Source organism: Pistacia vera, unplaced genomic scaffold (genome assembly GCF_008641045.1).
Source record: "Pistacia vera cultivar Batoury unplaced genomic scaffold, PisVer_v2 Contig160, whole genome shotgun sequence".
In the NCBI taxonomy this organism is placed as follows: domain Eukaryota; kingdom Viridiplantae; phylum Streptophyta; class Magnoliopsida; order Sapindales; family Anacardiaceae; genus Pistacia; species Pistacia vera.
The window spans coordinates 1605846-1629102 of NW_022195685.1; the positions used below are offsets into that span (position 1 = coordinate 1605846).

Below are 23257 nucleotides of genomic sequence, written 5' to 3' on the forward strand. Positions count from 1 at the left end.
GCAGCCAACCTTTGGCAGTGATGGTCACAGTGAGCATTGATGGGGCTGACATTCTGAATAATTTAATGAACACTTCTTTTTTGGCGTAGACACAGTATGAATATATATATAACATTTATTTTGTTTTTCTGTGTCTTATAAACAATATTATATTACAAAGTGTTTATCAATGAAGCATATTTTATTATCAAAAAGTTGCAAACTTACATTCTTAGATAGGTTATACATGTTTTTGTTGTGGACTCTGTAGCTAGTAATAGTTTGTGTTTGTGGCGAATAGAGTTTGTGTTGGATGATGAAGAATGACAAGTTTTATTTTATTTTATTTTTGCTCATTTCATGGTGCTGGGCAGCCTTTTAAAATGGTGTAAGATTAACTGTTGGACCTCAAAGCAATGGTTATATTCCATGTAGGAACTATTAATTTTAAGAAGGGCAAAATTGTAATTTCAATTATATTATTATGTACCAAATTGTTGTAAGAAAAGTGTTGCAACTCTTCTTTTGCTTTGAAAATGGAATATATTTCTATCACTAAAATGTTCCAGTATTATTTCGTTCTTCAATTAATTAATTTATTTGTGTCAAAACCACTTTCATAAGTTACAGGACTTTCAACTTCTATGTATTAAATTCAATTAATTCAATTCCTACTTAATTACAAACTGGCCATTTCAATCTTCCATCACTCGCATTTTATCAAATTAAAAGAGAAATGTGAAAGATCTCTACTGCATACATTAATTGAATGCATGTGAATCATCCCTATTTTATCAACACCAATAAGCAGCAAACACGAGGACCAATTAACGACATCTTAAATGGCAATCATATAACGATTCTCAGCAATCTTTAAATATAAAACCCGATTAAAAAAAAAAAAAAACAATAACAAAATGTTCTATTATAATCAACATTTGATATTTTTTTGTGAAACAATAATCGTTTACAATTTCTTAACATATAAAAATTCTAATAAAATAAAAACAATATAATAAATAAACCCGTGCAACGCGCGGACGTGCCATCTAGTTTAATATAAAATCTTCAATATTTACATTGAGAGATCTCACTTATGTTACTTTTGGAAATCATATTTATTATATAAGAAATTGGTACTATAATAGTATGTAGGAATTTTTAAATACATATAATAAAACTATAAATTCCATAATTAAGACTCAAACCTCAACACATTCAGCTCTAATTTCATCTCTATTCTGTCTCTCTAATTGAGAATGCCAAATCCAACTTAAGTTATTGTTAAATTTAACAAACAAAATAAATACCATAAACCGATAATTAAGAGAAATAAATATATAAAATCATCTTAAATATATGTAGCCAATTGATTGGTTAGAATGAACCGAATTGCCAATATAGGTAGCCCATTCAACAATAAATTGTGAAGACTTTGAATTCCTGAAAATTTTTACTTCTCCACTGTAATAATACAGAGTGGGATTTGTCTTTTATGTATACCATTTACAACTCAAAATATAATATTCTGGAAAGACCCCATCTTAACATTTTGAGCATTCATGGAAGATTTCGACTCTCTTCGGAGGTTGACTGCAAGAAAGAAGTGAAACTTGCCTGGTTCTTAGCTACAAAACTGACAGTGGGAAAAAGCCGCACAATGCCACAAGCAAGTTCAGCATCCTGTTTTTGAATCCTTAATGCCACTCTTGCATATTGCTAAGAATATGTGTTCTGAATCCTTAATGCCACTCTTGCATATTGCTAAGAATATGTGTTCTGAATCCTTAATGCCACTCTTGCATATTGCTTAGAATATGTGCTCGCATTCATTCAGGTGTATTAGGGAGTCTATTTCTGAATTTGAATATTATGTCTTGACTTATCAGTATCGACGCCATCTTTCTTTGCAGATAAATTAGCCGCTGCCTTTTCTTTCATGGCTTCCTTCTCCAGTTTCTTTTTTTCAGCGTCAGCCTGCTTTTCATTCTCCTCCCGTGACTTTTTGAACATCTTAACGAAAACAACCAAGATCTGTGTCACTGCAATCATAAACAATAAAGTATCACCAATTGATAAAAACAAGTAATTGGATCGTAATCATTTTTAGCCTCAAGTTGCGAACTCAGAGCAATATAGACTGAAAATACTGAATAATTTGCCTTGAGTTCATCTATTTAGAAAAAGGAAAACAAGACCCAAGCAATTGCAGAATTATTACGTACTGTACTGAACACAAATGTTAAAAATAAAGTATCAAACCTTGCTCAAAAGGACACCGAGCCGGATCCTCCCCAAAGTACTGGGACAATGAATCTGCATTTCTCCCCTGAAACAGAATCCATTCGTAAGACAAAAACTAGTGCTAAAATGCACATTACTAAATTTTATGAAGAGCTGAAATCTTAGAGACTCACCACTTCAGAATATAAGAATATAAGTGCCCTTACATCAGCTTCAGCAGTATCAAGAAAATTTTTCAACACCTGAAAAGCAGGAAGTTCATATGTTAACGCTTACTAAAAAGCACGTCACATAGCACAAGTTTGCCAAATGATTTTGGCATGCTACTGAACATCATTATTATTTTCATCAAAAGCTCATATCAAAGGAAACAAGTTCAACGTAGAATTTGGTACAGGACTCCGCTCTTAGATGAAACAAGAAACTCTCCACATAGTGTAACTACTTAACAACACACCTCAGATCTATGATGCTTATCCAAAATAATGAAACAAGATCTGTAGAACCATGCAAGTTATTATCAACCATTAGTGAAAGAAGATAGTGTGAGATAAGAAGCAAAATATTTTAACCATGTTAAACCGTGTGGCAACCTTTTCTTTCCCCTCCCCCCCAAAAAAAAAAAAAAAAAACAACATACAAAAAGTTGTGTAACAGTGGAGAACCTTAGCCACAATAACCACAATTGTGATCACATTATTCACACAAAACCCTGTTGCATAATTGCAAACAATTTGAAGAATTAGTCATCAAGGTAAAATAAATTAGGCTATGATTGAACACAAATTATTTGAAATAGCAACTTAAGTTCAGTTTTGATGATGTTTCATTAAGCACACTTGCTAGTGGTTTCTATTTATGTTTCTATTAGTTTTGCTCAGTTCCTAACTGCCACGTTCTTCCAGTTCTACTTACATTAGTGGATTTTTGAGATTATGCTTTAGGAATTCAAACTACTTCTGAGACTGTTTGATTCTCAATTTTCTATAGATTATATTTTTAAGATATTTGCATTTTGATTATGATCGGGTTAACTTCGAATCTTAGGATTTTTAAAACCCATCTATGTAGGACTCTATGCCACTTACATGAGAATACATGGACCATGCAGAATCTACCAGTAACGTTTATATAAAGAAAGTATATGGCCACCAGTAACAATACCATTGATATCCAGTATAAAGTTCAATGGATTAACCAATAAAATTTCCTTAGAGTAATAGTGTCCTTCTTAGTGCTTCTATAACTGGAACTAAAGCAAGAATCTTTCCCAAAAGAATCACCAAATTATGAATTAACTGAAGCAAATATCTAAAAATATTGCAAGAGAGATTGTTAGCAGGTTGCTTGAATCAATCTACACAAGCCAAAATGTTAAGGGTACAGAAACTTCTTTGATTTTATTTTATTTTAACTATTTACTTATTTACTTTTTCTACATAAGATATTTTCATCAAGTGAACAGCTATCATTATTATTCTCACCTTCTGAAAGCCCACAGAAATGCCACCATCGTTTTCTGAAGCTGACAATTCTTGCTCTACCTTTTCAAGACCCTTACTTACAGCTTGCATTTCTTCAGCCAGAGTTTTCAATTGAATCTAGACATTTGATGTGAAGGTAAAGTTAATGAAAACAAGAACAAGCACTCTATTGAATCAGAGGGGCAAGGGTATTAACAAGTTAATCCTAATAAGAAAGTAGAACTAATTATACCTTCGATGCAGCTTCCAAATGAACAAGATCCTTGTCAAAATCCAGCAACTCTGGCATTTTCTCAGCAAGAAGCTAATGAAGACAAAAGGATAATAAGATATCACAAAATACCCATTCTTACATCAAAAATGCCAAATGGGAAATTCATAAATGCAATACAAAATCACCATTATGGATTTTAGCAATGCTTTTGATGAATTATGACACAAGCATTAGATTGGATTTTCCTCATAAGTATCAATTAACTGATGCAGATTTTGCCTCCCAGCAGTCAAGGAGAAAAGAACTCAATAACTATTTCATAATACCTGCTCATGATCCAGGTAAAAACTTGAAACATTATGTTTAGATATTCTACCTTGCACAAATAATGCATTAGAGTCATTTTGTTGTTTCTAGCACGAGTATCAGATAATTTGAGAAGGCTGTCCAATTTGAACCCTACAGCCGATCCTGCAATACAAATACAAAATAAGCCAATGATAATAATTTAATCAAACAGCCATCAGAAGCAAATTGAACAAGACTATCAAAGATTAAATTTTAACCAACAAAGTTGTACCCCGTGCAGTGCCTTGATTCAAAGCATTTCCCAATGTGAGGATAGTCTGCATTATCTGACGCAATTTTGCTGATTCTTTTACCTGAAAATATGAGCAAGACAGTTAGGACGCAAATAATTTTTATATCCAAAATATTACAAAAACAATAATTTTGATGTTACCTCTCTGGAAGCACCATTAATAGTATTCAGGTTTCGTCTTAAATCCTCAACCTTTACAAAATCATGAAATTAAGCACCAAATACCGTCAATAACAATAGTATGCAGGATTAAATATACAAACTGCCTGGAAGTATACCTGACTACAAAAAGTTATTTTAAAGGAAAAAACTCGTAACTTGGCTTCTACCCGCGGAACCTTCATCAACTCCATGAAGAACTGAAACATTATGTGATGAAAAGTATATTAGAATCAAATAAAAGAACCTGCATATATTCAAAATAATTGCATAAGTTATGTTTTAAAAACTGGACCAGCCTAATCAAGTCAACCAGACAACTGGAGAACCAATCCACACATCAATCAGAGTAAACCTTCAAATCCTTACTAAATGTTCCCAACAGGCCAATCAAGTCAAACAGAAAAATCCACAAACCAGTCAAGGTAGCCCTTACTGAATTGACCATTTGTGAACCTGCCAACCCATCTGGGGTCTTAATAGCCAACGTCTGATCTAAGAACTAAGATCCATCCATATAACAAAAAAAAAAAAATGACACTTTTGCGAGCTTTTGCTCCTACTGATACATAAATAAACACCTATTAACATCTCTCTCTCTCATACTCGAAGATCATATGTAAATTTGATGGGTGAAACTATTTTTAAGACATAAGGCCTCTGAACAAACCTGTTCACACTTTCCAAGCATTTCCTTGTTACCTGAATAATTCTGAAAATAGAAACAATAACATGTAAGATATAAAAACAGAAACATATTACTTACTCTGTAAAAGGATCTACATGAACATATAGGATTACCTTCAGCATTTCCATTTCTTCCTTAGTGGGACAGAATTTGATTAGGTTCTCAACCTGATCAATATCTAGAGCAGAAGAATCCAAAGCTAGAACTGCACTCTGGAAACGCAAACAAGACAAATCAAGGAACATCAATTTCAAGAGTAAAATGTTCAAAAATCATATATGAGAGGGAAGACAAAATATTTTTTTTAGAGAGACACAGAGAGAGAGAGAGAGAGAGAGAGAAAGCAAAATTAATTTTAGGTTCAAAGAATACAGTCTGTTTTATTGCACAAAAAAAATATAGGCAACCACTAATTTAGTCCCCAAACTAATAACAGGGAATTCTCAACCACTTCTACCAAATATTGATCTTTAGCTCATGAATATCATTGCTTACCAGATAAATACCACAAAAATATGAAGCCTGATAATTGTCACAAAATGGAAAAGAAAGTAATAGAATAGTAAAAATCAACATCAATATCGTGTTTTTGTATATTACTAAAGAGAATCACAAAGAAACAAGGCAAGGCAACACACTCCCTAGCTCCTAAGTGAACAATTACATAGGACTAGAAATAAGAAATCAAAGATACAGTACTAGCAAAGCCTTAAAGAAATAGCTCCAACCTCCAAAACCTCTCACATCACACTGTTACTAATAACTCCAGAGGAGATCAACATCCCTAACCAGTAAAATGATCAACACCAAAAGGTATCCCCAACATCAGCACTCCATACATTCATCACTTCCACATCCCCAAACAATTACGAACCATTCCAACCAGTATGCAACATGTTGGTTGTTGTAGTATAACTTATATTCATTTGAATTAATGCACCATCTTCGACAGTCTAAATACAAATAGCTACAGCTACTTATGTACATAAGAAGCAAGACTTAATTGCCTCAGAGGGATCAGAAACCTCTTATGTACTATAGCCCACCCCAGCTCTTGAATTAGAAACCTCTGTTGTATGGTGTACCAAAGCCACACCTCAAACCATGCCAAAGCAACAAAATGGTATTAAATCAACTTGCACAACAAGAACAAGCGAGATTGCAAAATATAAATCTTTAGAATATAAATTTCTGAGATATCAGACATCACAACTGGCCATCCCTGACGTTCTCTTTCAAGAAAGACAAGTGACAGAAAACCTGAACTGAAACCAGTAAAATCTAGAAACTGGAGAGAATATCAGTGCTATCTTGTAGCACTTTGGGATACTATAAAACTTTGAAAAAAAAAAGTATAAAGGGACATCTCCGAGTTTGCAGAAGTAGTGGTAATTTGCAATACTTTTCTAAGTTCACTACAGCATTCTGATTTCTAATAACACAGATGCAGCAATACCTTTAAATTCCTTGGTTAAAGAATATAATACTAAGATCATTTTCAAATCAATCAGATAGCTAAAGCATAATTAGTACATGATCGAAACAAAAACATTAAGAAACATAATCAAAACATGATATCAATAGTACCACATAAAATGAAGAGATCAATGAGCTTTTTTGACGAGCAAACTCTTTTACATAAGGACTATGAATTTTGGATTCAATGAAGATTGATATCCCCTTGGGTCAGTGAAAAAATATTATGACATGTAGCATGGAGAGAGGTGAACTTACAATCATATCTGGCAGAGGAATTTTTATTTTCGTCAACATTATTTCACAATTATATGCTCTACGCAGGTCAACCTGTCAGACATAGAAAAAAAGACAAACTTAATCCAAATGCCCATAGTAAGAATAAAAAAATTCAAAATTATATGCATAATTCTCAGTGATTCCTAAAGTTGAGACTCTACCAGCAGTTGCTCTTTTTAATTCATGGGACCAAGAGCTTACAAACCTGATGATTAATATCTAGAAATAAATGAAACTGGCAACACTTAATTCAATGCAAGTGATGCCATTTCTCGATAACCAGGCTCACCTGGAAGGTAACACATCATCAGAAATTCATTCAATTTCCTAATTACAATTTTCATCCTCCGATATTAATAGGATTCCAAGGTCAAAATTAATGTTTCAGCAAATGATTTTCAGCTTTGTTTAGGTCAAGATGGTAAAAAGAAAAATATACACACAAATATATGATTGTAGTATATTTTTTAATTCTCATGGTAGCATCAAATTTACACAAGGACAAACATAATGCAAAACAGGCTTTCTGGAGAGCCTAAAATCTAAATCCTCTCTAAGCAGTTTATAAAATTTGAGATATTTGCTTGAATGAGAACAAAGCATTTAAAAAAGCTGGTGGGCAATAATTGGCTATAGCATATCTGACTTTAATTTTATGATGCATAATTTTACTTCCCAGCCATTTTCTCATGTATACTACTTTTTTATTTCATCCATATTTTCAGGTAGACAATGGTCTTCCAAAAATTGTTCTTTTAATACTACTGTTTTTTTGTTTTTTTTTTTTTTTTTCCCCCCCTTAAGAAGTAGGATAAACAGATATCATTTGATTATATAATCTAGTATTAGTAATGAAAATTATGGAGGCAGGGATCAAGTTATACCTTATTTTCAAAAGAAATTATAAAAGAAAAGAAAAGAAGAAAGAAAAAAGATAGCATTACCAATTGCACTTTCTCAGGTTTATTGATGTTAGAACCACGTCGACCTCCAGCTTTGTTAGCGCCACTTGGATCTGAAGCCGCTGAGAATAGACTTTCGAGTTCTGTTATATCTATTTCAGGGGCCCTACCCAGAATTTTCAAGATTATCAGGTGACAACAGAAACATGTTCTTTTTAGCATCTAATAGAATTCATCAAAGAGGTGATGTATGATAAATATACCAGCTTTAACGCACCTTGACTGATTATCCTGTTTCTGAGAATCAGCCCATAAACTCCCTTGCATTGCTCGAGTAACTTTCACCCAATGTAAGGGCTTTAATGAAGTTTTCTTAGGGGCAATACCACCTCCACTGGCTAACCGACCTCTGCCAAGACTTGTTGGCCCTGAAGTCACTTTTCCCTTTCCAATAGATGGAGGCGGTGGAGGTGGCACTGTAGAGTTTTTTGGTCCAAGTGGTGCAGGAGGACTTGGCATCATGCCAGGAGTTGGTGGTGGAGGAGGAGGAGCAGTAGGAAGTTTGGGTGCTGGTGGTGGAGATGGTGGGATTGAACCTGACTTTGTAGGTCCTAAAGGAGGTGGAGGTGGAGGTGGCCTAGGGGCATTGCCAGGCTTACGACCTATTGTAGGGGGTGGTGGTGGAGGTGGTGTCGAAGGTATAGAACTAGAAGTAGACTTTAATGTTAGAAGCGGTGGTGGTGGTGGAGGTGGAGGTGGAGGTCGTACAGGGGTTGGTGGAGGCAGTGGTGTGTTACTAGCATTGCCCAAGGACGGAGGTGGAGGTGGAGGTGGAGGTGGAGGTGGAGGCGGAGGTGGAGGCGGTGGTGGCAAAGATGGTTGACTAGATATAAATGTAAGTGGGGTAGGTGGCAATGCTGGTGGGACAGCAGTAGAAGAATTGGGAGGAGGTGGTGGGGTTGATGGGACGGCTTTGGAAGAATTAAAAAGAAGAGGTGGTGGTGGTGGTGGGGGTGGGGGTGGTGGGAGGGCTTTAGAAGAATTATAAGGAGGAGGAGGTGGTGGTGGTGGTGGGGTTGGTGGGAGGGCTTTAGAAGAATTAAAAGGAGGTGGTGGTGGAGGTGGAGGTGCTAGTCCTTCACTAGTTGTTGAAGGCATTGTCAAAGAATCTTTACTAGATAAAATAGGTGGTGGAGGACCTTTTTTGTTAGTTGGAGGTAAATGTGGCATAGAATCTCTATTAGAAAGCACAGGTAGAGGAGGTGGTGACGGCACATTTGGTGGGAATCTACCAACATCATTCGAGTAAGGTGGGGGTAGTGGTGGTGGTGGTGGTGGTGGTGGTGGCGGCGGCGGCGGCGGCGGCGGAGGCGGTGGCGCTGCAGACATTGACAAGGGAATTCCTTCAGATATTAAAGGTGGCAGAGGTGGTGGGGCCGGTATGTAGGGAACAGGAGGAGGTGGGGATACTGATGGAGGGGAATAAGGTAAAGTTCCTTCAGTAGGAACTACTGATTGTGGATGAAGTGAAGGCAAAACAGTTTCAGCAGACACTTGACCTAGAGGTTCTGAAGTAACAATAACATCGTGTGCACCACCATTTTCAGAAGATAAGGTAACTAAATCAGCAGTATTTGATGGCAGTAATTTCTCTGCATCTGATGAGGGCTTAAGAAAAACATCAAATGCTTCATCCAAACTATCAGCCTCAGCCACGCAAGATGCAGTGCTTTCTTCTTCAGAATCCACTGGTGACGTATATGAACTTCCTCTATTTTGCAGCCTTGAAAGTTCTTTTGCATCACTTAAGACAGATAGTTGTTTAAGTAGCCACAGGGCAGCATCATCACTGTTATCAACCCACTCAACCTCACTGAAAAGTTCTTGAACCCTAGAGAAAGCTTCAATGGGTAATCCACCTTTCTCCTCTCCATTTAAAATTGTAGTTGGAGCCTTTGGAGGGGATATGCTCTCAACTTCCCCAAACAAAACCTGAAATTAAAAAGTTATTTTTGTTAGATGAAAGGATAGAGGGAAAAAAAGAGCAAAAAAACAAACAAAAGAACCAAAATCCTAAAATCTAGCTGAAAATTTTTAGGCTCCATCTTAATCTTGGGAAAGATGAGTGAAAAGAGAAGAAACTTCCATAATGACATAATATTCCCTTTTTTTTTTTTTTTTTTTTTTGGTAGAAAATTTGTCATTAGCCTTTTCCTTCTCCCATCTATCCAAGATACATAGGGAAGCTTAAAAATATATTCACCTCTGCACGAAAACCTTTTGGATACCGCTCCTTTGAATTCCAAAGAATGTCCAAGTTTTCAGAGTTCAGCATCAATATGTTGGATCGGATAAATGCAGTGTTAAACATTATACGAAACATCATAACTTCCCTTTCTGGATCCAAGTCCAAATGGACAAACTCCAATACAACATCTCCTTGCACCAAACACTGTATGTCTATTTTAATCACATCACAGTCAGCCTGCAGCAAGATAACATTCATGTCACTATGTCAGCACCAGTAAGCAAATAAAGGAGAAAAATACAAGTACAACAGCAAACCTCACACCTGGCGGTAATGACGAAGGCTCTTCTTCTTCTTGCCCATGGAGAAGAGCATTTGGGTTGAAAGACCACCCCTACTGTGGAGATTTCGACCAAAAATACGAATAAGTGGCCTGCATCCATTTTGCACATCGAAATTGGGAATGGCTCGAAGAATAACACAATCCAAAGAAAGTGCTCGCTCTGGAGGTGGCCATTCTGGAGTAATATTTCTTCTAGCTACATACTGAAGATAACGAAGCTGCGATGGAAACGGATTTAAAGGAGACAAAAGCTGCAAGAAACCTTTAGGAGCCTCTCGATGAACAATTTCAAGAGTCCTACGCTCTCCACTATGCAACTTTCTGAAAATCAAAAAACTAGCCAAAAGAAATGCCAATAGCGGCCAACCCCCTCTCTCACAATGCAGAAGAATAATATTCTGATTATTCCCCATCATAAGCCAACTCTCACAAACTCTAAGGAAATGTTGAATCAAAGACAACGGAAGGAGAGGGCAACCCTCATACTGTCGCGGATAGTCCATGACAGTAACATCATATTCACATAGTATTTCAGAAAACTGACTCCTCTTCTCACCCTCACGAAAATTAAACGCAAGAAACGACGAATCAGGAAACTCTTCATGCAACTCAGTTAAAATTTCATGCAGATATATTTGGTACATTCCAACGGGTAGAACTTCGGTGGAAAAACACGAATCAAAAACTGCAATAAAACAACAATCCACATATTATAACAAACTCTAACAAAATTATACACTACCCAAATCAAAAATCCACTCAACTCAATAGAAACAAACACTAACCATATACTCTGTCAACAAATTCAAGCAATCCATCAGGAGGTCTTCTGTAAAAGAATCTACTAAGGAGGGACATATCTGTCAATTCAATCACAAACTGCGTCTGGGTTCACAACAATGAGCTAAAACCTGGAGAAAAGGAAAATGCACAACTTGAATAATTCTTCAACTGAAAACGAAATTCAAAATTTAAACATTGTACAGCTTAGAGGCAGAGGAGCACGATTATTTATCTGGGTTTATTTCTTTTGTTAAGAATAAAAGAAAAAAATTCAGTTCAAATTCTAAACTTATTTCAGCATTGAAAGAGATGTTAAAAAAATCTATATATTGAATTTTGTGTTGGGTTTGATTGATAAAAGGCGAAACCTGACAGAGGACAAGTTGTGTATTGTGATGTCCGAAGGAGTTGGATTTGAAGGTGCCACCGCCACTTGCACTTGACCTTTCATTTTGAACTTTCAATTTTAGAACCAATCGGAAGAGAAGAGACATCAGACATGATTTTGCTGTTGCCGTCGAATGTTAAGTTTGGTTTTTTGTGTTCAATTTTTGGGCCCAAAAGTAACCGCGCTCAGGCCCATTAGGAGGTATTTGTCCATTTGAATTGGCCCAGTCCCATCTGACTACATTCTGGGCTTACAAGGCCAATTGGTATCCCAAAATCGCAACCATTTTATTTCTTTTGTTAACTTTAATGTCTAATATGCCCCCCACACGAACAAGACTAATCGATTTGCCAAAGCTGCGGAATGTAAAAAATGTATTGGTATGAGAACTCAACAAGAGACGGTGGATGAAGCAAAAATGAGAATGTCAGCTTTACTAACACACATAGGTAAGAATCAATGCTCGGAAACCCAAGGATTTCTCCATTAGGTTAGGTTAAATCAAAGTTTAATATCAAATCGAGTGATACAATCGATAGACAACAAATAAATATTATTGATTCCGAAAGATAAAGAAGGTTAGATTAATCGAAAGATGATTATTAATAAGGACAATCGAATTAACTTTGGAACTTAAATGGTTAGATTTATTGTATAATCTCATGGTTTAAGATGTATAAGAGTTTGATTAGTGGGTGATTGTATGTGTGTATTGTAGTGTTTCTTGAAAGAGCAAACGGCATGTTCTCACCCAATGTGTTAGCAAAATTCTAAGTTCCTACCCTTGGTTTCATAAATTTCAGATTCTCACCATTAAAATAACACTATTAATAATTGTTGGGTTCTAACACAGTTGCAAGACCCCTTAGGGTTTCACGCAATTATTGCACCTTTTCAACAAAATTTCAACAATCGGTAAAGTAATAGGTGTTGGGGTAAGAGTGGTTTTATAGTGTGAAGGCCCATGGTTTTAAATGGTAGTGATGGAGATAATTCTCTTCATCGGAATCAACCAAAATCGACTTAGAACAAAGAGACTGATGTTTTGCAATGGTTGGCAAACAATGGGAGTAATGGATATGAAATCATTGGGGTTTTGGCCTATGGAGGATGGGGATGCTAGTGGTGAAGGGCCAACGACCAGCCAAATCGGGCCTAACATGGTGACGCATGCGACTGTCTACAAAATGCAAAAATTGGCTAGAAAATCGATCAATAAGGCAAGGGGGCTAAACAAACAAACAGGGTAAGAGTGAAAATTTATGTCAATTTTGGAGTGAAAACCATTGGAAATCAACGTAAAAAAGCCGATGTTACTTGTTATTTCGTTAAACCTTGTGTGGGAACGTGTCATTTTCTCCTCAGTGGAGAAGCACTAGAGTTAAAAAAAGAAGAGTAATCATTTTACCGGAAAGCTTTGAATTCTCTTTTTCTACAATAATTGTACTGCACTGCACCTCTCAATTCTCATCCACTCGATTTCGAGAAATAATAATTCATTTAATTTGTGATATAAAATTAATTCTTAAATTTAAATTATATTTTATAGTTTTTAATTTATTTACCTGAATCACTTATTTTTTTCATTATTAACTTTAATATGTCAAAATAAAATATATCATATTAACATATAATTAAACATACATTATAATCTATATTTTTATCATGCAAAATTTAATAACACAAATATAAATATAATTCAAAAATGGTGTTTCTATAACAACAAGAGTTAAAATACATAGTCCTCTAAAATTTTACAAAATTTTAGATTTTTGAAATAACAAAAACCTATTTATCATAAGTTAGTATTATTACGAGATGGCGTGTATTTACTAAATTACCCTTTTTATCATTTATTTTGTTATCTAGGCTAGGTAAGTTATGATTCAAATTTAAGAATAATATAATAATTAACATCCAAATAATTATTTAAATCATTAGTTCTGTTATTTATGGTACATCGTATAATTACTTGGATAATTATTATTCTCTTGACTTCTCACCATAATTAACTCTAATCTGCACGCCTCCATAAATTCATACAACTTATCATTAAATAAATTAAGTACATGAAATAATTTGATTTTGATATGTGACTTCTTCTGATTAGGTTTTATGTCAATTTCCTTACAATTTCTTTATATAATATAGTCTTTTACTTATTTATGTGAAATCAAAAGAAATTCAATAAAAAGTATTTTAACAATAGAGAAAGAATTAAAGAACCTTTTTATATGAATATAAAATTTTATTTAAAAAGAGCACACTGCTGATAGAAACTTACCCCCAAAAAAAAAAAAAAAAAAAATCTCGAAAGTCGAAACCCAACAATTTTTTAGAATAATTTTTAATACCCTCTATGTTTTGGGATATTTATCATATACTCAGTTATTTTTTAAACAAACAAAAACACCCTTATTTTCATGTAATTAACAAAATGAAAATTAGACAGAATAGAAACATCCAAATTTGAAAGCTCTTTGTAGAATCCTAAATCTATCTATTGCCATAAAAAGAAAAAACAAGTTTTGTATTTAATCTATGTTGTAGCTATAACTTTTTATGTTAGTTCATATACATAATATAACACGTGTGTGTGTATGTGTATACAAAATTAATTAAATTTGAAATTGATCAAAAATGTAACTGAAATTATTGACACTAAATTAGATATCACATATCATCCTTAAACTAAATCATATCAAAGATTTCTTAAGTTATTTTTTAGAGCAAGGGTTATAGGTCTTGACATAAGTGTTACCATTGTGAAAACAAATAAATATTATTCTAAACCTATTTAGTTTCTAGCTTAAAAATAATATTCAAACTCAAGGTATAATCAGAAAAACATAGCCTTTTTCATATTTTAAAAGTAGTTGACATAATATTGAAAAGTTGTATAAAAAACTTAGTTATATAGGGTTACACTAAGATTTTTTACTTAGTTTTTCAAACAATTTTCTAATCGTTTACCTTTACTAATCTAGTCATGTTAAGAGATACTGAATTACCTTAAATAATTTTCATGAAATTTCTTGAATACTCTATTTTATATAAATTAAAACTCTAAAATTATCCCATTTAAATAATTTTCTTTTCTGTAAACATGCTCTAAAATTCGAAATATTGTAAATCTTAAACCATGGAAATTAAATATTTAAGTGGAAAAAGGGGCCAAAATGTAGTTATCCGAAACACAAGGGTTCGAAATATTCCCTTCCCCCTTGGGGTTGGCGAAACCAGTTTAACAAGTAACAGGTAAAAAAGTGAAGAAGCTTTTGAGATATAAAGTCTGCAACAACACTCTGTCAGTTGTCCGTCTCCTTTAAAGCAACACGACAATCTTCCAACCAAACCGAAAACAAACTAAAACAAACCCACTTCCCTAAATCCGAATCAAACCCACAAATCAAATTAAAAAATAATTCCAATTTTTTTTTTTTTTTTAGTGAATGGCTGCTCAAGAGCTCGAGCTGGAAGAAGAAGACCATGAAACGAAGAAACTTCTCTCTTCATACCTCGGCTTAAGTTTCTCTTTATTCTTAGCTTTATTTCCGCAGAAATCTCTCTTGCTGATACCCACTTTGGAATCTCAAGTGAGGGAGCTTTCGACGCGGCTGGTGACGGCGGACGAGCAGTTGAGGCAGATGAAGTCGCGGAGGAAGGAGGACTCGAAGGCGAATGCGAGGGTGGTGGAGATCTTTGCTACCCACAGGAACACGTGGCAGGCGGAGGAGAGGCGGCTGCTGCAACAGATCGACGCCGCGAATGAGGAGATGGCGAATTTGAGATCGAAGATTGAGGAAATGGAGAGGGAGAAGGCGGAATCGAAGAGGAGAGTAGAGGAACTTGAGGAGATGATTGGGTTTATGTCTAGAAGAGGAGGGTGCGAGTTTGAAGAAGAAGAGGATCAATTTGGTGGGTGTGGGAGTAGGGACTTTTACGGTGGGGATGATGGTCAGAATGGTAATTTTGGATTCACCTCTGAGTTTTTGGCTTCTGCTTCTAAGTTTTGGGCTGAGAAAGCTAGTCTCTGGCAGGTTAGAGCTCTGTTTCAGTCATAGTTTTTGTTATGGTTTATAGTTTGATGGTGTTCCAGCCAAGAAAAAATTTTAAAATTTAATTTTTACTTCTGGTATTTTCATAATTCATGCTCAAAATCAATAGGTTAATGTTCAATTCTAAATTTTAATTGTGTGTTTGGTTTCAAGAAAATGAGAGAATATAGCCTAATTTCGTGCATGTTCTTGACAAAAATGAGTCACAAGGAAGCTTAATTTGAATTGAAATGATTCAACTGAGATGATTGATGGATGTTTTGAGTCTCTGGTTAATAATTTTTGTGGTAGAATGCACAGAACAATTTCCCATTTATCTCATCCATTGTATTTCTAGAAATTTGCGGTTTGTCCTTACTTAGTAACGAGAAAATATGATCATATATTGAATTAGTTAATTTGGTGCCAGCTAGATTTTTGCGCCAGTTTCTTGCTTCTCATAATTTAAGTTCAGCATCGACTGGACCACCCTTATCTGTGGTTTCGTGACGAGGGTTCTGCTTATAATTGCTCAATTTGATAGTATTGTTGATGGGGTTGGACCACAGTGTGTCATTATCTGTAACAACCAGAACAAAATCTTTAATATGTATATGTTCAAATTTAAACATTAACTAGGTAAACAAGTATACAATAACCTGTATAATATTGCACTCATGGTAAAATACTGGCCCATTGTCGTCCCCTGCTCAAGCAAGTTGTTCTGTGAACATAAGGGATGGACTACATCATTTAGTTGACGTAGTGAATATAGTCAGAATGTTACTGAATTGAAACTGCTGTGTTTTCTTTACTATATAGGCAGCCGTTGGCTGTTTTAAAGTATCATTATAGAAATGTTTCTTTCTCCCATTATTCCCCTTTTTATTTTTTACCAAAGACCCTGTTTGTCTAGACATCGTATCTGTAAGGATGTGTAAATAGACTATTGAGTTGCTGCTGCTTGAACTTATTTTCTTTAAGATGATGAAGGGGCCTTTCGCCTTTAAACTTTGCAGCATCTGTCAGCATTTTATTTTCTGTGTTGCTTTTCTTTTAACACGGGAAAATAATCAACTCCTATCATGAGTAAAACAATTTAGATGAATTTGAGGTATAGAAAATGATTTGAATTGACAAATATTTCATTGATATTTTTATTTTGACCTGGACTGTATTGGGCCTATTGGCAGTCAATTGATTTGTAGTGAAGGTGTTTTCACTGTTTTGATTTCAAATCATTGTACTTGCAGGATGTACAGTATGAATCCCTTGAATCACTGTACCATATGAAGCATTTTGTAGCCAGGTAAATTTAACAGTAGAAACTAATTATTGTCTATGTAAAAATTCTTGCAAAACTGCATTAACCCAAAAAAAAAGCTACTTTTGTTTCCTTTCAGAAGGGAGTCGCCATGGAAGGTAGATGGTGAATCAACAGGAGTTTCCTCTAAACTAAAGTTACTTGAAGAGGAACTACTGAATATGGAAAAGATTGGAAAAAATGATCTAACAAAGGTGCCGTCAACAATGAGAAAGCAGGCTAAGAGATATCAAACTCTTGCTGGGAAGATAGATGATCTTTGCAGAAGAATGGTAAGATTTTTCTGCCTCTGATTATATTTAAAGGGCAATTGTGAGCATTCTCCTTCAACTTTAACTGCAACCATAGAAAACATGTTGCTTTGGTTGAGCATGATATGGAAGAGTTACCTCCAAAATAGGCTAGGTTGCTGCATAGTTTGAGCTTGGAACAATTCTTTCTCCCTCTCGCACACACACTCCTACAAAATCCGAATGTCTTATATTCATCTGTTTATGTTGATCTTGGTGATTAGAGACTTAATGATGTATGTTGCTCAAGTCTATTTACACCCTGGCATTTTGCAGCAGGCTAGTGATCCTTGCGAATCCACTGTCAGTCCAGAGTTTCGATCACAAAGGCAAACAGAATTTTTGCTTGAAGCATTTCGACTTCAGCAGCGTGCATCTGAAACTGCCCAGAAGCTTACTGCCTTACAAACTGAGATTGGGAAATCATACTATGATGACGATCTAGGCAGCCAACCCAAGTTAACCACAAGACGGTCCTTGGACTGCATTAGAAACAATTTGAAAGAAGTCCAGAGAAATTTGGAGATATGGTTGGCCAGAATTATCGGAGATCTTGAAGGCATTCTTGCCAGAGATGGCGCTTCTCGTGTAAGGGAATGCTACATTTCTAGATATCCTTTTGTTCAATAGAATCACAACAATGGTATTACCAAATCTTGATCTAACAACAAAAATCATTTCCTCTTGTGGTATATAGGCTGATCTAAAACCAGAAATATTAAGTAAGATGTCTAATATTAAGATGAAATCATTCTTCATTTATTATGGTGTCGACTGTAGACCGATCTATCAAGTTATCACATAAAAACAGCTCATTTGCAATACATGTATTGAAATCGGAGTAATATGGGAAACATAGTAAAGTGTTATATAAAATCTTTGCAAGAATCTTGAATCAATACAGGCAAGATTTGGTTTGATATCTTCAAATCAGAAAGATCAGACTTCATTTAGTAGCAGGAAACTGGGTTCATCCATTTGCTTCTAAATTCATCTTTTGCAAGATTGAAGAGTAGAATTCGACAGTAACATGTTATTAATAACTGCTTTTGATATTTTAGAGGTGTCACTGTCAACGTAAGCAATTGAGAGCCCATTATTTCCCGATTAATTAGGTTCAGGAAGTTGTTGGACTCCCCAACTGTGAATTGATTGATGTTCATGGTAGGCATTTGCTCATAAATGCCACTGGTGGAACCAATCACTCTCTATGTTTTATTACACTTATAATAAAAATAAGATGCAGAAGTTGTAAATAGATCAGAATTCCCTCGTTTTCTAAGCTTCTACATGAACAAACAAATACATCTTAACTATAAGTTTATTGAAACACCTCCTTTAAGGGTAAGAAGAGGATACTAATTTTAATCTTTGAATGTATGTATTATTTAGATTTAAAATTTATATAATAATTAAGAATCAAACCCACGTCAGCCTTCAAAAATATCGAAGATTAGGTGGTTGGGTGGAAGAAAAGTTAAAATGAAAACGACAAGAAAGTGTGAAAATACCAGAGGTTTGGTGAGTTTCCATGGAGATTTTGAGAATATAAATAGAAAATGATTTTAGTAATGTTGAAGATGTATTTTATGCTCCAAAATGCGTAATGCAAAAGATGTTATTTTATTTGTTGTTGTATGAAACTAGATCTGGATAAAGAAACCAAAAGTAATATTACCTACTATTAGTGTTAAGATCAGATCAATGACGATTTTAATTAGAAAAGTACTATACTTACTCACCATCTTACTAACCATCTTACTATCTTTGTAAATATAACGCATAGTACTGGTACTATACGTATAGTACTGGTACCATGTAAAATTTTAAGAAAGGTAGTAAAAAGGTTAGTACAAGTCGTGAGTAAGCAAAGTGTTTTTCTTTTAATTAAAAAACAGGTGTCATGATTCAATGGATGTACCAAAACCATCCCAATTAAACAAGAGTTGCAGAAAATCAGCTATATAGATATTAAGAGCTAAGACTCCAGCAGTCATGGATTCAATAACAAGGCCACCATAATCATATTTCCTTGGGAATTAACTGAAGTACATAATTTAGATGTAGTTCCGAAACAACTAATAGTTTTCCTGACTTATTATTTTCAACTTCTAAAACACAAGATTCAGGAGCCAAGAACACACAGAAATGTCAAGCAGAAGCACCAGCTTCCTCCAGCAACTGCTTTACTTTGGTAATGTAATCACTCATGGCTTCATCCTTGGATTTTGCTGCCAAAAAAAAGAATCACTTAAGTAGTTGCAACAACAAAAGTCACATGCAAATTCCTCCAACCTAATCATTTTGGAAAACAAAACCTATTGTCTAAAAACTATAAAATCAAAGTATCAAACTACCTTCAACAGCCTTCCATGCATCCCACTTCGCTCTGTCCCTCGGCTTGAACATTCCAGGCCGGCCTGCAAATCGGATTCAATTAAGAACAAGGAAGAGTGAAGAATATTTTCATAGATTGTAATCGCTTAAATGTGTATACGGCAGTAGGGTAATTACTGGTGTTCACTGGTCCAACAGTGGCTTGCTTGTAAAGTCCATAGAGAATAAGCTTGTTTTCGTTTGTGGTATTCTCCGGCAGGGTCTTAGCTTTCTCAGCATACTCCTCAAACTCTTCCTACAAAGCCCCAAACAGATTCACGGCTTGATTCCACCAACTTAACAATAAAATATTTTGTGAAAAGGCCAAAAAAAACAAATCAAATACACTACACAGAATCTGCAAACTTATGAAAGCTAAACTGGGGAAAAATGTAAGATCTCTACTTAGTGAGTAAAGGCGAGAGACCTAAACTCCAAATTTGAACAAAGCTTGACCTATACATTATCCTCAAACGGTTAGGACACACATTTAAAAGATACAGATAAAAAGAATTCGAAAATCAAATCAAACAAAAGAAACCCAGAAACAATTGACAAAATCTAGATTATAGAGTATTCTAATTTCTGAAACTTCAATACGCCACATGACATGACCAATTATTAAAGACTCGAGACATTGCTGCTCAAAAGAAAACAACTAAATGAATCGTGTTCCTGATAACTTTCGAGCCAAAAATCCCAATAGAGTATAGTTAACAGGAAAGAGCCAACTAATCTTAAGAACCCAGATCACGTTTAACCAGAAACGAATCAAACAATTTATAACTACGAACAAAACGCACACTAATAAAATAAAAAAAGGGGAATTCAGTTCGGCTATTTCTAAAACAAAACAGATCTAACAAAACAGAATAGAAATTTGACGTTTATTAAAGGCATGCAAAGAGAGTAATCAGACCTTCAAACCCATTGGGAAGTTGGTGTTGGGATGGCTTGTGTTCTATGTGTGATGAGGTTAAACTCAGAACGTAACGCCAATGGCTCTAGTTTGAGTGGTAGGTTGTTTAAATAAACAGAGAGGCTGAGTTGGAGTGTATTGATATTGTACATGTAGCCTTTATTGTTATTAGCTGGCCGATAATGGGCAGAAGTGGCCACCAAAATATATAATAATACTTGAAGAAAGAAAAGTAGTGATGAGAAATAAATTGCGTAAGAATAAAGTTGAGGAGAATCAAATATATGCTATTGCATAATTCAGAAGAATAAAAAAATATAGGATAAAATATTTTATCGGTCAACTTTGGTCAAACTCAAAATGAATCCTGAAATTGAACCGGTGTATTCTTTTCTTACTTCATTGTTTTGTTTGGGGAGAACGACCAAAACGACACTTTTTCACCCATTAAGTTTCAAAATGACACTTTACCACCTTCTGTCATGTTCTGTTAATGTTTTTCCTTCTAAAAAAGGACAATAGTGTCAATTTACATAAGCCACAAAAATTAAAAATTAAAAATTTGAAATCATGGTGAGTGTTGCTGAATGGTTGCCACGTTCCACTGAAGTTTGACTTTGAAAAAACAAAAAAGAGGGGAGAACGAAGAGTTGGTTGCCTTTTCTGCTTATTCTCTCGTAACTCTTCCTGCTCTCTAGATCTGAAGTTATTGGTGACCTAGGGTTTTTTGTCGTGCGATCACCACATCTCTTCATCATCCCCAATAAGGATACACCACATTGGCTTCTTTTCCATCTTTGGTCGAACTATTGACGACAAGGACGTAGCAAAGGCAACGGCTTTCTATTTTGGTGTCTTGTCGAGCTGAGATAGTTCCTGTGTTGTTGATTGATAATGGCAGTGGTTTGAATGCAGGAAAATTTCGGCGACCGGCAATTGGCGACTTAGGGATGACGACTAACAAAAAGCCAGTTGTGGGTTCTTCGTGTTCTGTGATACTGAAGCGATTAGGGACTCAAGGTTGGTGACTGATGACGACTGAGGAAAAAAAAGGTGAGAAAGCGGTGAGTGAGAGAAAAATACTGACGACGACAACAACTTGGGTAATTTTTTTCTGTCGTTTTTTTTTTTTTTTTTAGGTTAAGAAAAGTTGTGTTTTTTGTTTTGTTCTTGTCTTCTTTTAAACATGTGCTCTTTATGACCTGTTGTACCATTACATAATGGAATTACAAAAATGAAATTTTTTGTAAAACATCAATTTGGCAAAGTCAGATTACACTCTAATTTAAAGGAAGTCCTGTTGAATTTCATCTCATATCCTTCACTATAACAAACTTGCAGATTGATAAAGTGAAAACGATGTAGCTGCTTTAGGGATGAATAATTAGAAGGTTGGCTCTTGAATTGCTTTAGTTTTCAAGGACCAACATGCTGAGCTATAACTGTACCCAAAATTAAGAAGAATTAGTACTTGCTCCTTGAATAATAATAATGTATAAATATCAGTTGGCTTGCTGACTGATGTAAGTTTTTTGTTGTTGACCATTGAGAGAACCATATATCACCAAGATTTCATATGTTTATTCTTTCTTCTAATGCCCAACATGAGAGATCAAGATATTAATTTCAACTTTCTTATTGTAGGTTTTTTTTTTTTTTTTTCTTTAGTTTTGATTTAAAATGTTTTGGCATGTTGCTGGCATCTATTGATAATTTGTTAATTTGTTGTCAATGTAATTGTGATTGTAGAATCCCCATTATTGGAGGAAATGAGTTAGATTTGCAATGACCCTTTGTGGAGGTTACTTCTCGTGGTGGTTAAAGCTTTTATTTTGTTTCATCCTTCTTAATAAATCTGATGTTGATGTTTGCTCTTTGTTGTTTTGGTTGTGCACCTTGTTTTGCTCAATGAATTGTCCTTATTTAAAAGACATGGTCAACCACACTTTCTATGCAAATTCCTTGAAAGTAACTAAAATATTATAGAATGGTATATTTTTCTAAGTAGGGTATTGATTCCAACGATGATTTCAAATGTAGAGCTCATGTTAGAAAGATGGAAACATCATGAAGGTAAGATGATTGAAGTATCCCATGAATTTACGGTTTTGACAGCATAAATTATTTCCAGGACAGCTTTTGGAAGCAATTCTTACTTCTTAGAAGGAGAAAAAATATTTACTATGTTGACAAGGTTGGGTGTAACGTAATCAACGCCAGAAATAATTATAAAATTTAAACACCTGATTTGATAAGGCAAAGCGTCCTCTTCATAATTTCTATAATTTGTGACTATTTAGTTTTATACTTTTGCTTCTCTATTAATTCTACAATACCATTTGTTGTTTGGCAGAAAGCTTGTGGAAATCTGTTATGCCTGTATTGAATTCCCTATTTTTATTTGGTTTCAATTGACAAATTTCTTATAATTCTCTATTAATTTACAATCTGGATTCTTATTTTTCAGATATTAGTAATGTTTAAATTAACAAAATTCAAATATTTAAATATTAATGCCAATTT

The 23257-nt window shown here is 34.7% G+C and overlaps 3 protein-coding genes across 5 annotated transcripts; 1 reads left to right on the plus strand and 2 right to left on the minus strand.

Moving 5' to 3' along the window:
* Window positions 1–1391: 1391 nt before the first annotated feature.
* LOC116125128 (formin-like protein 14) lies at window positions 1392–11888 on the minus strand. Its single transcript, XM_031410842.1, has 19 exons — window positions 11769–11888; window positions 11403–11528; window positions 10599–11302; window positions 10290–10511; window positions 9202–10018; window positions 8304–9057; window positions 8069–8192; window positions 7104–7175; window positions 5483–5581; window positions 5352–5393; window positions 4801–4881; window positions 4664–4714; window positions 4502–4583; window positions 4298–4392; window positions 3940–4011; window positions 3708–3824; window positions 2397–2465; window positions 2242–2308; window positions 1392–2021 (listed from the first exon to the last, which is right to left on the minus strand). The coding sequence occupies exons 2-19, from the start codon at window positions 11473–11475 to the stop codon at window positions 1831–1833; spliced, it is 3732 nt and encodes a 1243-aa protein (XP_031266702.1). The 5' UTR covers window positions 11476–11528; window positions 11769–11888; the 3' UTR covers window positions 1392–1830.
* Window positions 11889–15096: 3208 nt separating this feature from the next.
* LOC116125156 lies at window positions 15097–18312 on the plus strand. Of its 3 annotated transcripts, none has more exons than XM_031410880.1 (4): window positions 15097–15828; window positions 17079–17134; window positions 17229–17421; window positions 17719–18312. In XM_031410880.1, the coding sequence occupies exons 1-4, from the start codon at window positions 15241–15243 to the stop codon at window positions 18067–18069; spliced, it is 1188 nt and encodes a 395-aa protein (XP_031266740.1). In that variant the 5' UTR covers window positions 15097–15240; the 3' UTR covers window positions 18070–18312. The 3 variants fall into 3 exon arrangements, with proteins under 3 accessions (XP_031266740.1, XP_031266741.1, XP_031266739.1); XM_031410881.1 differs by having other exon boundaries at window positions 17232–17421; window positions 17716–18310; XM_031410879.1 differs by having other exon boundaries at window positions 15098–15828; window positions 17716–18308.
* Window positions 18313–19435: 1123 nt separating this feature from the next.
* LOC116125167 (acyl-CoA-binding protein) lies at window positions 19436–20891 on the minus strand. The gene is made up of 4 exons (XM_031410896.1): window positions 20735–20891; window positions 19954–20071; window positions 19797–19859; window positions 19436–19670 (listed from the first exon to the last, which is right to left on the minus strand). The coding sequence occupies exons 1-4, from the start codon at window positions 20744–20746 to the stop codon at window positions 19591–19593; spliced, it is 273 nt and encodes a 90-aa protein (XP_031266756.1). The 5' UTR covers window positions 20747–20891; the 3' UTR covers window positions 19436–19590.
* Window positions 20892–23257: the final 2366 nt, after the last annotated feature.

Bases quoted from the DNA above. Each gene is read 5' to 3' on its own strand.
- LOC116125156 (XM_031410879.1), top strand. From the start codon at position 15,241: ATGGCTGCTCAAGAGCTCGAGCTGGAAGAAGAAGACCATGAAACGAAG. The intron at 15,829-17,078 runs GTTAGAGCTCTG...TTGTACTTGCAG, and splicing joins AGAAAGCTAGTCTCTGGCAG to GATGTACAGTATGAATCCCT. The intron at 17,422-17,715 runs GTAAGATTTTTC...GGCATTTTGCAG, and splicing joins ATGATCTTTGCAGAAGAATG to CAGGCTAGTGATCCTTGCGA.
- LOC116125128 (XM_031410842.1), bottom strand. From the start codon at position 11,475: ATGTCCCTCCTTAGTAGATTCTTTTACAGAAGACCTCCTGATGGATTG. The intron at 10,019-10,289 runs GTGAATATATTT...TTTTAATTTCAG, and splicing joins CAAAAGGTTTTCGTGCAGAG to GTTTTGTTTGGGGAAGTTGA. The intron at 4,012-4,297 runs GTAGAATATCTA...TGTCTTCATTAG, and splicing joins TAATGCATTATTTGTGCAAG to CTTCTTGCTGAGAAAATGCC.
- LOC116125167 (XM_031410896.1), bottom strand. The intron at 19,860-19,953 runs GTAATTACCCTA...TCCGATTTGCAG, and splicing joins TGTTGGACCAGTGAACACCA to GCCGGCCTGGAATGTTCAAG. The intron at 19,671-19,796 runs GTAGTTTGATAC...TTTTTTTGGCAG, and splicing joins TGCATGGAAGGCTGTTGAAG to CAAAATCCAAGGATGAAGCC.